This window comes from Accipiter gentilis, chromosome 19, assembly GCF_929443795.1.
Source record: "Accipiter gentilis chromosome 19, bAccGen1.1, whole genome shotgun sequence".
Lineage (NCBI taxonomy): Eukaryota > Metazoa > Chordata > Aves > Accipitriformes > Accipitridae > Astur > Astur gentilis.
This window is the reverse complement of record NC_064898.1, coordinates 11,745,897-11,760,862: the sequence shown is the minus strand read 5'-3', so window position 1 is coordinate 11,760,862 and position 14,966 is coordinate 11,745,897. Positions and strand designations below refer to the sequence as shown.

At 38.1% G+C, this 14,966-nt stretch overlaps 1 protein-coding gene across 10 annotated transcripts in view; it reads left to right on the top strand.

Annotated features, from left to right (window-relative positions):
• Positions 1-14,966, top strand: part of GRIA4 (glutamate ionotropic receptor AMPA type subunit 4) — a 235,318-nt gene that overhangs the window by 73,506 nt on the left and 146,846 nt on the right. For all 10 annotated transcript variants that reach the window (XR_007508857.1, XR_007508856.1, XM_049823381.1 and 7 more), the window contains exon 3: positions 2,985-3,224. Coding sequence is in view for 8 of the 10 variants with exons in the window: in XM_049823381.1 (XP_049679338.1) it covers positions 2,985-3,224 (240 nt within the window). In the remaining 2 variants the exon portion in view is untranslated. The remainder of the gene's footprint in view (positions 1-2,984; positions 3,225-14,966) is intronic.

The following is a 14,966-nucleotide window of genomic DNA, read 5'->3' as shown; positions in this document are numbered from 1 at the left end:
GTTGGCAAAGTTAACTGGACTGTGTTTGAAAATAGAGGAGGCCTGCCATTTCCTCACAGAAACACTTGTAAAACACCGAGAAGTCCCTTTGCAAGGGAAAGTAACATGCAGGGTGTGACTCCAGAACGGAATGAATGATTATACAAGAAAGATATAAGAAACAAGTGTTGAAAAAGTATTATTAGTAAGAAAGATTCTGTTAAAGAAATCAGGAGGTATAGAGGACATTTGCTGCAGAAATGAGAGCCTAAGTTAGGCTGCTAGTGAAAACTGAAACTTGCAAAGGACATTAATAAAACAGTAGAAGGTCATTTACATCTTTAAATACAAAGACAGGAAATAACAAAATAATTGAAGCTGTTACATGTTGATGATGGGACACAAAACCAGGAAAATCTGGTTAGAGACGTAAAACTAATAGATGGTTCACATCATTGATTTTCACTCAAGGAGGGTGTTGACCTTAAAAGCAGTGTGATGGCAATGGGAATAGGGAAACCACCTCTTTCTTCTATGGTTCTTAAAGAATTGGTTTACTGAAGGGTAGATGCAATAACAAGTGCTTCTTAGTAGAGCTGTTAAATGAGTTGTGATACATATGATCAGTGAATAGGAAATACAATACCTATTTTTAAAGGGGGACATAGAATCTGGCAGCCATGGACCTAGCAGCTTAACATCAATAGACTGTAAAGTTATAGAACAGATTTTGATGGAAAGAAAGATTTAAAATATGACTGTAGACAGAAAATGGCATAAAATGCAACCAGAAGTTATTAAGGTAGAAAGTATGGGATTAATCCATATCTTCCAACTGCCGAGAGAATGAAGTAAAATAGACATACTCTAAGAGAAGTCATTTATGAAAATAGAGACAAACAGGAGAGTTAAAAGGCAGGCATGAAACTAAGGGAAAGATGGCAACAAATGTTGGTAGAAGAGGAGGTGCCAGGCTGCAGAAGCATAGCTACAGAAGGAAGCTACTAAAAGGCTGATTTTATGGTTGACACAGAGGTAAAAAGTCAAAGTACCCTGATGGAATTTGCTGGTGAGGCAGATACAGACATCGATAGATATTCAGAGCAGTCTAAGAATGTAACTGTGGAAGTAAACAAGGAGTACAGTAATAGCTGTGACATGATGGAAAACAAATAATAGTGACTAATAAAAATATTATGCTATAAGCAGAAACTCATAATTTGGAAATGGCCCAGAAGGAAGAAGGAGCAGAATTTTGATCCTGAGATGATCGTCAGCCATCACTGAGGTGCAGACTTAGAAAAACACAATGTGATCTTAGGATATGTCAGCAGAAGTATTTTACAGTAGAGATGGGAAAGTAATGTAAAAAGAAGCAGAAAGCCTTCAACTGAAATTCTAAACATGTTGGTCATCTGTGTTCAAGAAAGATGAGATGAAACTGGGAAAGCACAGAACAATACTTTTTAGGATACTTTTTAGTGGAATGGCAAGCCAGTTATTTGATCAGTCTAGGAGAATGTATGTTGTGTGGTCCAGCAAAGAAAACACTAAGAGGGTTTCTAAGAGCTGTGTATCAACATATTGAAAGGGAACTTAGGGAAAGCTTTTAAAAAAGCTTTATTTATATATAATCTGGCCATGAAAATCCTTAGGTTGGGGGCTGTAACAGTAGGGCAACACAAAATCACAGAACTGCCCTCAAGCCACTTACCCCAGTTCTGGCATCAGAACTGGATAAATTACCCAAGTCTAAGGAGAAAAATGCACAATTTGTATTTTTTGCTCTTTATGCAGGAAATGTAATAGGAAAGAATTAAAGCTGAACTGATTTGAATCAGCCCATTTGCTAAGTGTGTATGCTGTACCCTGACTGTGCTGCTCTCACAGGATGACTGTGACCTCCAGGCTAGAAGAGAGGAATCTGTACCCTAGTTTAAAGGGTGTGACTTTTAGGTTTTCCTATGTTTAGGCTACATGGAAGAATGGATTGTAAGGAGGGAGGGTCTGGAACAGGAGAGCATAGGAAATACATACTTAGGAGAAAATAGATACAATTATCCCCTAACTGACTGTTCCTTTCTCCATATTCTGGGATGGGTAACTGTATTAATGATCACACAGTTTCTAGTAAGTTGGTTTGTACTTCAGAAAAAGCTGGATGTTTTTCATTGGGCCCTTTATGAGTTGCTAGAAAGGCAGTACCAAGAAGTATCAAGAATATACCCTTTTGCCTGCTTTTATGTGCATAGATCAGTAAAGCCCTTATCCAGTCTGCTGAAATCAATAAAAGTCTTTCACTATGTCTTAAATGAGTCCAAGAAAAATCAAAACTCAGAATATATATTCAGGTCATTTGGTTTCTGGTTTTGAGGTTGACATAGAGTAGAAATAAAAGGTGCGGGGCAGAAGTCTGGTCACATTGACTTACTACATTTTCCTTCAACTGCTCTCTTAAAGTCAGGGAGATTATTCATGAAATAGGTTTTTACTTGATGTCTGTAGTAGAATTTTAATGTAGCACAAGGGGTCCCTGCTTAAAAGGGAGTGAAGGTTCTACATTGTTACAATTCAAAATGTCCAGATTTCACTTATGAGGTCAGTAACATTTTTGTGATAATTTTAACATTTTAAAATGTGAATACTTTTCTGCTTAAGGTAGTGGAAATGCTAAATGCCTGATAATATGCAGAGCTATGGTTAAAATAGCATATGTTGACTTTTCACTGGTGTGCAAAAATATGTTATTTATTTTACATTTTATTTTAGAGTAAAACCACTATAGATAATGTAATGTTTTATGAATAGGATCCAAAAGTGACAAAATATTATTTAGCTAATTATTTATTTGTTTCCAGAACGAAACACGTGTGATAACTGAAGTTAATTATACAAGCAGAAATGGAAATCTGCAAATGAAAGATTTGGGGATGTTGGAATGCTTAAGTACATGCTTACAGATCTTGTCATTAGCTGAACTCTGTTTGTTTTTCTTTTCCTTTCAGTTTGCTCCCAGTATTCTAGAGGAGTTTTTGCCATTTTTGGACTATATGATAAGAGATCAGTACATACCTTGACCTCATTCTGCAGCGCCTTGCACATCTCCCTCATCACGCCGAGTTTCCCCACGGAGGGTGAGAGTCAGTTTGTGCTGCAGCTGCGGCCATCTCTGCGGGGAGCCCTCCTGAGCTTGCTGGATCATTATGAATGGAACCGCTTTGTCTTTCTGTATGACACAGATCGAGGTGAGTTGTGGCCCAGCTTTCTTACCTCTTCCGTTCAGATGACTTTTGCAAGAACTGTGCATTTTTATATCATACTGAGAGCTTGGGGAGTCAAATTTTAAAGGGCCTTTGAGGTGAAATACCTCTGACTGACTAGCTGTGTGGCTGAAGGAAGAATTCCTTCATCTGCAAAAACTGGATATGGGATGTAATCGACCGGCCGAAACCTGTGCTTTAAGACTGGAATACTAAAACATTTTAACTAATGTTAGTGAAACAAAGACACAGTTCAATAAGCAGAATTTTACAGAATTTTTGCTGTTCACTCTTCAACTCTTTTCATAAGTGACAGCAGTACAAAGAAGTAGCGAGGACCAGGCACTTCTCTGCACCTGCAGTGGTGTGAGCTGAGATGCGAGCCAGCCCCTTGGGGCTTCCATGCTTTGGAAGCTCAAGGCAGAAAGAGGGTCACTCAGCGTGAGGCCCTCAGGCTGCAGCAGAGAAGTGGAGGTAGGAGGAAGTACCTGCCAGACAAGAGGTATCCATGGGGCAGCAGAGACAAGGAGTGCTGCAGTAGCCCATCTTCTACTGCTTTCATCTGGAGTTATCTCTGTGGTGGACTGCACCTTTATAAAATATATAGCGCGTTACACAAAAGGCTACACTTTCTATCCACATTCTTCATTCCACAGCCCAGAGTATCTCAGAACCTTGTAAGTGGTAAAAAACTGCATCACTGCGCCTCACCACTCAGTGCTGAATTGAGAAGTAAAATCTGTTCTCCACATTGTGTGTTCATTCCTCTGGCAAAGCCCTTTGCTTTTGTTTACGGAATAGGATTGAGCCAACATGGCTGAGCTTCTGTGAAAGAAGCAAGATTTTTATGTTGATGGCTTGCTTTCAGGGGGGAAGCGAGTGGCATAGCTGTAGTCAAATAATTATTTTACTACAGCTGTTTCAATATAGCTCCCCATGTGAACAGTCTATTTTGGAATTAACGTGGCTTTATTCCAGTATAATTACTCTGCAGTAGAAATAGGGAATTATATTGATCTAACTAAATCTGTTTAATTATTTGATTATGGCTATAGAAGTCAATTTTCTCATATATACAAGCACTAAATTTTAGTGAGTTTTAACTTGATATACTGCCCAAATAACCTGAATTTAAATCAAAAGGAGTGGTGGAACAAAATGAAAGGGTTTATATTGTTCCTTTTTTTTTTTTTTTTTAAGTAAAGTTTTTTTTAATGTCTGCTGGACCTACAAAGGAAGATCTGGGAAGCGTTATAGAATGTATTAGATAACTGGAAAGAGAAAAAATAGCAAATTTCAAAAGTATTCCTACTCAAGACATACTTATGGGTAACAAGAAAATAAGCACGTAATTACAGGTGTGATCCTACAAATTCAATAAATTGTTAAGAGAAGAAGTGCACAACCTGCAGTCACCTTTCTCATCTAAATTCATACGCTTAATTAGATTGAGACATCATTTTTAAGCATCCAATATCACACCAAGGGCAGTTTCAGAATGTCATCTGTACCAGTGTGGTTAATAAACAATTCTCACAGCACTGAACTCAGCAACTCTGAACTCATCAGTGTGTCTTTGATAAATAGATGACATTTGGCAGCTTGGATGCAGGGGGTGCTACATTGGATAGTGTCTCAAATTCTGAACAGGTCTCGTGACTCAGTTTAATGCAGGAGAAAATAAGATTCAATTTATCTTTAGGTATTAAGATGACTGTAAAGATACATCATTGCTGAATAATTTTCACTACCATTACGAAATAGAAATTTTTAATGTGAAGCTGAGGTATGATAAGAAAAAAGTAAGTATCATCTCTTACTATCAGTGTAACTGGAAAAAGAAAAAAAAATCATTGATGTTGAGTCATAGGGTGTCTGTCAGTGAGGCAGAACTTAACTTTGTCCAGATTTTTGCCAATTACATGCCAGATGTTTCCCTGTCTCTGAGGAGCCCCATCCAACCAAACTGAAGGAAGTGGAACCCCCTTAGCCTTTGGGTTTTGATGCTGGGCCTGCAAGTTGATCTTTGCAGCTTAACTGGGAAGCTATAAATAAACTCTTATGGGGCAAGGCAAGCACTAAGCATAAATTCCAGCCAGACACAGTAGCTGTGTGTGAAGAAGGCAGCATTCAGCAGCTATTAGTTAGTACTGTAAAAGGCAGAAGTCCTTGGCAGAAGGTGATGTGACAGAATAAACTTAGGTAAACCTTCAGCAGCAGTGGTAATGTGCTACGGTGGACAAATGCATGTTGCTTTCAGACCTGTTTTCCCAGCCTTTCCATCCTGCTTGCTCCTTGGTTCTGCTGCATGCGGTTCAGTTGCTGTTTGCTCTTAGGGGGTGAACAATTAAATCCTATTATTAAGGTAGGTTTCCCTGCTGTATCACTCGGTTCATCTCTTTGACAGCCCCTCAGCTCCCTGCAGGACCCCAGTCTCTTTGCTGCTGGCGGCATCTATGTTAACATTTCAGTTCAGATCAGGAATACACTTTTCTCACGTCTTTCCAAGTCATGCCCACATACCGCACTTGGGTTTACACCATGGAGTAGTCTTGGAGCTCGCAAACTCTGATGAGGTGGTGGCTTCAGCTATTATGTTAAATCTCCCTTTCCAATGTTCTGCCAAACTCAGAGTCTGGAAAATCACTGTTCTGTGACAGGATGAAGATACTAGGAAGAATAGGAAAGGTACAAAATGAATTGGATCTAGCAGGGGACGTTACAGGAAAGGAGAAGAGGTTTTGCAAAAGACATTAGACCTAAGAGAAAGATTAAGGCAAAATCAGCTCATTATTTAACAGGAAAAGTGAGCAAGTAAAGAGTGACACAGAAGGCTAAAGCCTCAAGGGTCCTTTTGTTTCAATACATTCTTTTTTCTCTTACCCTCCTTCCATAAAAAGATTTAATTATGACCCAGTGCTTAATACAATTAATATTAGCAGCAAAGTGCCAGGAACACAGACAGGACAGGAAAAAGCAGGCTGAAGAACACTTACCCAAGGTACACAAAGCATAGTGGGAAAGGGCTGAAATGCAAACCATGCCTCCTTGAGATATCCAGAGGAAAGGCAAGTTCAGCAGGAGTAAAGTGCTCAGTTAATATTCCGTGTCACCTCTAAAGGGACTTAAGTGCAAGAATCAAATGAGTAGACCAGAAGAACATTTAATTTATCCATGTTGTTTTATTGTGATTGAGAGCTATTTCTTTTAAAAAGAGGCACACAATCAAGTGGAGCTGTGCATCTGCAAATCCATGGAATTTTTGACCTAGCGCAGGTATGCCTACAGTATGGTTTTGCTAGTTGACGTCAATATTTTCTAGCACCAGCAAGCAAAAGTTGAACCCTGAAACCACAGAAGGTAGCTGGAGAAGTTTGTGTGAGGTGTGAGAAGCTGTTAAGAATAGAATCATAGAATCATTTATGTTAGGAAAGACCCTTAAGATCATCGAGTCCAACCGTAAACCTAACACTGCCAAGCCCACCACTAAACCACGTCTCTAAGGGCCACGTCTACACATCTTTTAAATGCCTCTAGGTATGGTGACTCAACTACTTCCCAGGGCAGCCTGTTCCCATGCTGACAAAAGTTTTGGTCAAGAAATTTTTCCTAATATCCAGTATAGAATTGAGAGGTGCAAGAGTTAAGCATACAAGAGGTCAGTGTTAGTTTTCCACATTGTGTGCAGCTTTACTGAGAGCTGGAATGCCTGAAGTTGCTAGTAAAACTGCAGGGATTACCCAGAGCTATGGGGTCCCAGGGTGGAGAGGGGGCTGCAGAGCAGCGTGGGACACCAGGGAGGATGGCAGCCAGCTAGCTGGAAACTGCTTTCGCAGAAGTTCAGCAGCCATTTGAATTCAACCGTGTTTCCCAGCAAGAGTTTTCAGTCCCTGACTGTGACTAAAGAGCGGTAGCAGGAGGGGTGGAGCTACCAGCTGGCTTAGCAGTTGGTTCACCAGAGGCGAGGACTGTAAAATAGTTATAGTTCTCTAGAAATCAGGCATCGTGTGTGAGCCTGTTTATGCCTCTTGATAGTTTTTTTTTTCCTTTGCTCCTTGTAATTACATATTGTTCATTAAACCAACTCAGGCATGGTTGCAGGTGAGGAAAATCGGCTTGCTGTGCACAAGGTAAATATAATTTTCCCACATTTCTGGATAGTGGGTTTATAGCAACGCCTTTAAAGTTGAAACTGTTCTGGTTTGTGACAGTCTAAACTTGGCAGAAGGGTTACACAAGTCCTGATGGCCCGTTTGAATTAATCCTACAGTACACAGAGCAGCAATCTCCAAGCTTTTGTCTTTGAGGACTTGTGGAGGATAGGTAAGTGTCAGAAGCCTGGATTATGGAGTCGGTTATTTACTATGAGTTTATCAAGTTGGTGAGGGGCCTGGAGCACAAGTCTTATGAGGAGCGGCTGAGGCAACTGGGCCTGTTTAGTCTGCAGAAAAGGAGGCTGAGGGGAGACCTTATCGCTCTTTACAAGTACCTGAAGGGGGTTGTATTGAGGTGAGTGCTGGTGTCTTCTCTCAGGTGGCTGGAGATAGGACGAGAGGAAATGGCCTCAAGTTGAGGCAAGGGAGATTTAGGTTAGATATTAGGAAAAATTTTTTTACTGAGAGGATTGTCAGACATTGGAATAGGCTGCCCAGGGAAGTGGTTGAGTCACCATCCCTGGAGGTATTCAAAAAGCATGTAGACAGGGTACTCCAGAACATGGTTTAGTGGGCATGGATGATGGTTGGACTCGATGATCTCGAAGGACTTTTCCAACCTAAATGATTCTATGATTCTATGATTCTATGATCAGGGTAATCTAATTTTCTCCTTGGCAAAGTAGCTGGCCAGCAGTAAGCAGTAGGTTTGGTGTACCCATGATTAGTAACTCCAGTGATAGTGCTTCATGCCTGACATTCTCCCAGAAAAAATAGAAAATAGAGATTCAGATATAGCATGGCTTCTTGAAAATTAGGAACCATAGCCCCAAAATTGTTATTAATGACACATTTTAAAAGTAAGAGGAGGTCTCAGGTGAGGTGCAAGGGATTTGTCTTTGCCTGGCCTAATGAACAACCAGTATGAATTTGCATGATACCACAGAGAATGGCTTTTGTGGGTACCCACCCTGGCCAAGGTAAGAGTGATACAAGACAGGTTCAGAGTTCAAAATTACCTTGCTAAATAGACAGATCAAGAAGGTGAAATATGATAAAGGTTGTACAAAGGGTAAACTTAGTAGGGAATAATCAATGGTACAGACACAAAGTGCAGAGTAACTGGCTCAGCGGTAGTATGATGAGAAACGTTTCAGGAGTTGTGAGCCATAAGAATAATATAAGTCCAGAAAGCCATACTGTTTCCAATAAAGTAAATGTTATTTTGAAATTTAGGAAAAAGAATGTTGCATGTGAGAAATGAAAGTTGAATATTGCTCTCTCCCAGCTGGTTATGCTGCTGTGTCATGTGCTGGGATTTCCAGTGCAACGGAAAAGATCAAAACTTTCCAGTAAGCTGAGGAAGTGGAATGGGATTGAGTGAATAAGACACATAGAGGACATGATGGTGGCAGCACTGTGTCCCACCACTTTTTCCTTGCTCTTTGAAGGCACCGGGTACTGTTCACAGCTATATCAAGGGCCTTCGGTATGATCATGGCAAAAGGATCAAGCATCTGTTGCTGGAATGGCACTGTGGTCACTGACTACCACATACAGATAGCACGTATATAAGTATCAAGGGTCCAGAGGAGAGGAAGAATATAAAAAAAAAATCATGGCCTGTAAGAAAAAGCTTCAAGAATTGAGATTTTTTTTATTCTAGGTCTGTTAAGAAGCAAAGACCAATTCTTCTTTGTACCCACTGAGATCAAGGCAAGAATTAGAATTATTCTGCAGAAAGGCAGATTTAAGGTGTTACTAGGAAAAATGTTTCAATAAGGTTATAATAATCTGAGGAGGTTATGGGGATTCTTACCACTAGAGGTTTTAAAGAAGAGGTTAGAAAATATCTGCAGTGGTGATCTGCTTTGCTACATCTGGCCTCAGATGATTTCTTATGTCCTCAGGATTTGTTTTTATGTAATTTTCATGATTTCTCTAGGAAACCGGGAATGGCTTCTTCACAGTACTTGGGACAATGAAAAGATAAATTTTCTGCTTTGAAGCAACTTTCAATAAAATATTATTGCTATTTAATTATATATATAGCCTTTGTAAAACATTTAGTATGTTCTATTATTCAGAAATCAGATCAAAAACATTCAAAGTGATTTAGATAAAAACACTGTAAAATCAGGTTCCAGGACTATAATTATAATATGGTACTCAATATATTAAGGTACCATTAGCTGTGTATTTAGGAACTGCAAGAGTTGGCCCTACATCAAGTTTTACTTGATATTTTTACTGCACTTGTGAACATATTTGTCAATGTCTTGATAGTGAACAGAGTAATAATGTAGTAGCAAGTTGGAAAGTTATTTCAATAGTTAGCTCAATTGAAAGAGCTAGAGATACTAAAGTCAGTAGTAATGTAGAAATATAGCCTACATGTTTTTCTGCATAAAAATACTGAGTCAAGGCTCTTACTTGTGAAATACGTTAGAATGACCAAGTGTTGCTAATGAACAGCAAACTGAAGATGGACTTACAACACAGTACTGCCAAAAAAAAAGGATTTGCCACCAAGTTCTGTTTAGTTATTAATTATTTTCTGCATAACACTGTTAAGCCCAGACCTACATAGCTCTTGCAAACTGCTAGAATGTCACAGGGTGTTTCAGGTAAGCCTGAGAAGCAACAGTTGTGTGCTGGATCATAGAGAAGATTACGCTGGGAATCTGACTTTTATTCAGTTGCAGTGATCCTCTTGGTCTTGGGCCCTCTTTTCATTATGATTACCAGGAAGAATTTGGAAGGATTCCCACAATAATCATTTTTCATCCTACTGCCCTTTGGCAAAATGTCCAAGAATAAAAGAGAAACAGAAGTTTATTACTGTCCACTAAAAATGAACGGTTCTTACCTGCATCATGCAGTTATGTACCAAACTTTTGTGAAACAAAGATCAGTGCTGTCACGACATTGCACAAATATTGTTATGATGTATTCCAGCAAAAAAGCAGTATCCAATACCTGGTCTTGTAGTGTTTATTAGACTATTCTAATATCTGGTCTGTATGTTTGAACTTTTCTGTATTTTGTGTCTTTACAATTACTGAGATCAAAATCGTCAAGTGTTTTCAACATGTCAGCTGTTACCATTTTTAGAGTAGTTCCATCAAGTCCAGTGGTCAAACTGGTTTGGAGTTTCAGTAGCCCAAATACATCCCAGGAATAGGATGGCACTTATGCTGTAGGTGAACAGAAAAAAGTCCTCAATAGGTTTGATAAAAAAGCTGTTTGTCTTCAGCAAGCACTCTACATGGGCCGTTAATCATGTCATCTATATTGGGATCCAAGTACCACAATGTTTGTTGTTTACTGAAGTCACGTTGTAATTTCATGCAGGCCAATCTGAACTGATACACAAAACATAGAGAAAAAGTTTTTTTACCAAATACCAGTGAGTGTAGAAAATTGTAGTAAGTTTGCCAGCCTCCTGCATATGATCAGCTGCTGTCTGTACTCAGTAAATTCCATGTTTTTAATGGAATAGACCAATGTGCTTTATCCATCAATAATTGGGTTGCAGCAAATTTTGTTTTGCCAGTGTTAGCTCATTAATAATTATGCCAGCAACATGCCAGCTTGTCCTCATCTCAGCAGGCGATAGCAGCTTAAAAGTATAGGTAGTAAATGCACACATGAAACTAAATGCATCTGGATCCTAACATCAGCATCAGTAATGACATTGTGACTTTCCATCTTTCCCTTGTCTTGCCACCACAGAGAAGCAATAATGGTAAACCAGCATGGTCATCATGAAATAGCTCAGAATTCACTACATATGAAAATCTTCCAAGAGCTTTTAGACTGCTTCATTAAATAAAAGTACTCCTCTTGTTGATTGAAACAATTGAACATTAGATTAAGGTTGGAATTAACAGAAAATACAGGTATGGAAATCAAAACCTGATCATCAAGTGTACAGATGACTCCCCTGACTTTGCTATTCCATGGAAGATATGGATCAAACTAAGCTGCATCAGAACTTCTCTGGGCGTTTTGGTCATCTTGCTAAACACTCAGAATATGCAGTGCAGCCTAATAAGCAAATGCCATAGGAATATATAAATCAGAAAACATTACATAAACTGCTGCTCATTATATTCCTGATGTGAAGAATTTGCTTTTCTTTATTCTGGGTTAGTGGATGCCATGGAGAAGACAAGAGACTCGTGATAATTTTAAATATTGCTTTTCAAGTTGCCATGCCAGTGAATCAGCTTTGACCTTTTTAATAATTTGTTTGTGACAGTGTTGCAGAATCCTTAGAGCTGAGTTCTTTTCTCAGTAGCATTTATCTCAGGTTTGCACATGTGTAACTCAGGAGTGTGCCTGTAGCTTCTATATTATTTTATATTACAACTTCCTAATGTAAATTACATTACTATTTCCAATGGCTTGTTCTAATAGTATCAGAGCAATTGCATTTACAGAACCTGGCACAAACAGTTAATTTATTGTTACCTGCACATGCAACATATTCCTTTAAATGGAAACATGTCATTTATAGCTATTTGTTGCACACATTCTGTATTTACTTGAGAGCAGGACAGTGCAGTCTGTAATTCTGAATATCTCTTTCCATTTATTTAAGAGATTTTCCACACCAGGAAGTTATACTGCAGTTAAGAAAGGAAGTGACTTTATAGTACAGCAGTTTTTATAAAAAAAAAAAAAAAAAAAAAAAAAAAAATCCTGAACTGGCATTTTTACTCTGGATTGTCTGCATAGCAAAGTTAAGTTCAGTTGCTCTTTGATCTTATAAGTTATGAGTACCAAGTCTGAGCGCATTTCTGAGTACATGCTGTACCTGAGGATGTGAGTGCATATTGCTCTGAGTAGGAATTTTAGTCACTTGCCCAATACAGGTAAGCTATAATAAAAGGTCTGCATACTGTCTGTTAAGAAGTGTATGCTTTAAAACGTGATTTTATGATTATTTGATCCAAAATAAGAGCAGGTGGCTTATATACATACTGATGGGACATCTTTTCCATGGATTAAATAAATTACTTCCAGAGAACAAAGTTTTAAGGAGAAATTAATGTTGTGGTTTACTGATATTTAGCTTTCATATTAATCTTTAGGATAGACTCTGCCCTTCCTTACCTATATCTGTATCAGTGGTATCACAATTGACAAACCTGGAAAAAACAATCTTCAGTGAAGGGACTGTGGCAGCCTTACATCAGCATAATCAAGAGCATCTTTACTAAGTATGAAGTTGTCCTATGTTACCACTACACACTGGTCAGTAATAACACTGCAGACAGTTGATAGATACATCATCCAGCAGTGTGGACTTCCAAAGAAGGCCTTGAAAAGACTCAGACGAGGAAGCCAGCCACACATCCAAATGCTTATGCTTTAGAAATTTCTTTCAGTATGGACATCTGAGTCCTGCAGCTGCTGTACATAGCCTTTTATATGGCCACAGGTGTTGGCTTCAGTGCTGGAGCACGGAGTGGTAGCAAACAAAGGGGAGTATAGTCGATGCTGCCAGAGACCAGACGTAGTGCCAACTTAATACTGAATGTAAAACAAATACTTGTGCCAGTTTGTTTCTAAATGCATTTTTAGTTAGAAAAATTAGCTTGTCTTTTGAGAACATTATCTATGTGTGGATGAATGTTCCAAGTTTTAATACAGTATAAAGCAGGCTTTTTAAAAATCAAAATAAATAAACAAAATATAGACTTACAAATATCAAAACCTACTATTCTATTGTTCATGCTCTTATTGTTTAAAGAAAGAATCAATCTGTATTATACTAATTTAATTCTTCCTGATCACTTCTTGGCATATTTTTTGAGACATTTATCCCCTATGTAGTACAAATTACTTCTCTGGAGCTGCAGGAGGAAGCAAAGGTAATTCAGCATTAGAGTATGTTGTGAAGTAAATCTGTGTTTGTATTCAAGGGCATTTCTGGAGTTACTTTCTTAATTCAGCTGATTGAACTGTCATTGTATCATCTATGCAATCTATAATTTTAAGACTACATTTTCTGCTTCTGTGAAGAGTGTGTATTCCAATGCATTCAGATTTTCACTATTTTGAGATGTATTTTGCCTATAAATGGAGTTTATTTTAGGCATTTGCCTCATTAATTACAGCTGAATCCTATTTGCATACATATTTATACAAATAATTTGTCTTTGGTTGATTTCAAAAGGAGAGGTGGAAGTGTAGAGATCCTTTTAAAATGATTGACTACTTATCACAGTACTACAGATGCTATTTCTGCCTCTGTACAGGGAATTTCCTGTGCTAGTATTTACAGATAATAGCATTAACAGCTGCTTCTGTTACTAAAATTGCAGTGAATGTTTGAGGTATTTAGCATTTTGCAATTGGAAAGAGAGTTGCCAAAGGGTCCTTCAATCCTAAGGACTCAAAATCCCTCTTTTGTACTACTACCTTGGTGGGTTTTAATATTAATGCACACCTGGATGCTGCAGGAAGTTTTCCTGTCAGCAAGAGACATACCTTTTGTTACAGCTTGACTTGGACTGCAAATGACAAACAGAACATTTAAAGTAGTTTTGAAGATCTGGGCATAATGAGTGATGAAATTGTCACCAAAGAGAGGAGTTGTGAATACAAAACTGTGGTTGCTAGTCTAGATCCCTAGAACAAATATGCAGTTTATGTTAACCCATCACTGGGAAAAAAAGAAAGAAACTGTCCTGGGAGTAAGATCTTCACTCTCCTAATAGAGAGCCCAATCAGCATGGGACAGATGTGTTACTCTGGAAGGTTCCGTATAGACACTTTTATTTCATAAAAGCTGTTTTAGAGGTAATTTTCCTTTGTAGAGAGTAAAAAACTAAATAACAAATGGCAAGTGTAGGTACACTTTACAAGAAATGGACAGTAGTAAGCAAGTTTTGAACACATAAAGATAATAAGCAACATTTTTTAAGTGAGCTATTCAAAGAAGTTCCTCATAACAAAGAAAAGTGCAGATGCATGTTAGAAAATGGTTTGTTTTATATAAATGAAATCGAGTGGAAAGGAAGCAGTTTACTTTGTTAGTAAACTTGGTAAAAGCAAGGTATTAAGATATCTCTGCATTCAAACATATCCTTCCTGTAGAAAACAAAGTACTGTCTTTTATTTAATGGGATAAAGGTAGTTTCAGATAGGTCTAAATTATTCAAAATACTCTGAAGAAACTTTTAACTACTGGTAGTGAAATAAGGCTGCTTTGCTAAACTTACATTGCAAATACAGTTTACATTTAGCAGTAGGTCATGAACCTGACCCTTAAACACAAGTGACTATCCCAAACACAGACCTATCAGTTATTTTTGGGTGGGATCTCCTTTTGTTTGTGTTGATGGTGTGGATGCCTTTTTATAATTTTGTATATGTATATACATATATGTGTGTATATATATGCCTAACAGTAATTATATCTCTTAGCTTTGGATGCAGAACAGCTGCAATCATTTAAATATCAAAAATCTTCTTGTCTTAGAAGTTCAGATCATACCACTGAAAAATCTTCTAGTAGTAATTTTAGATTATATTTTGTTTTCTTCTGTCTCTTTAGTTT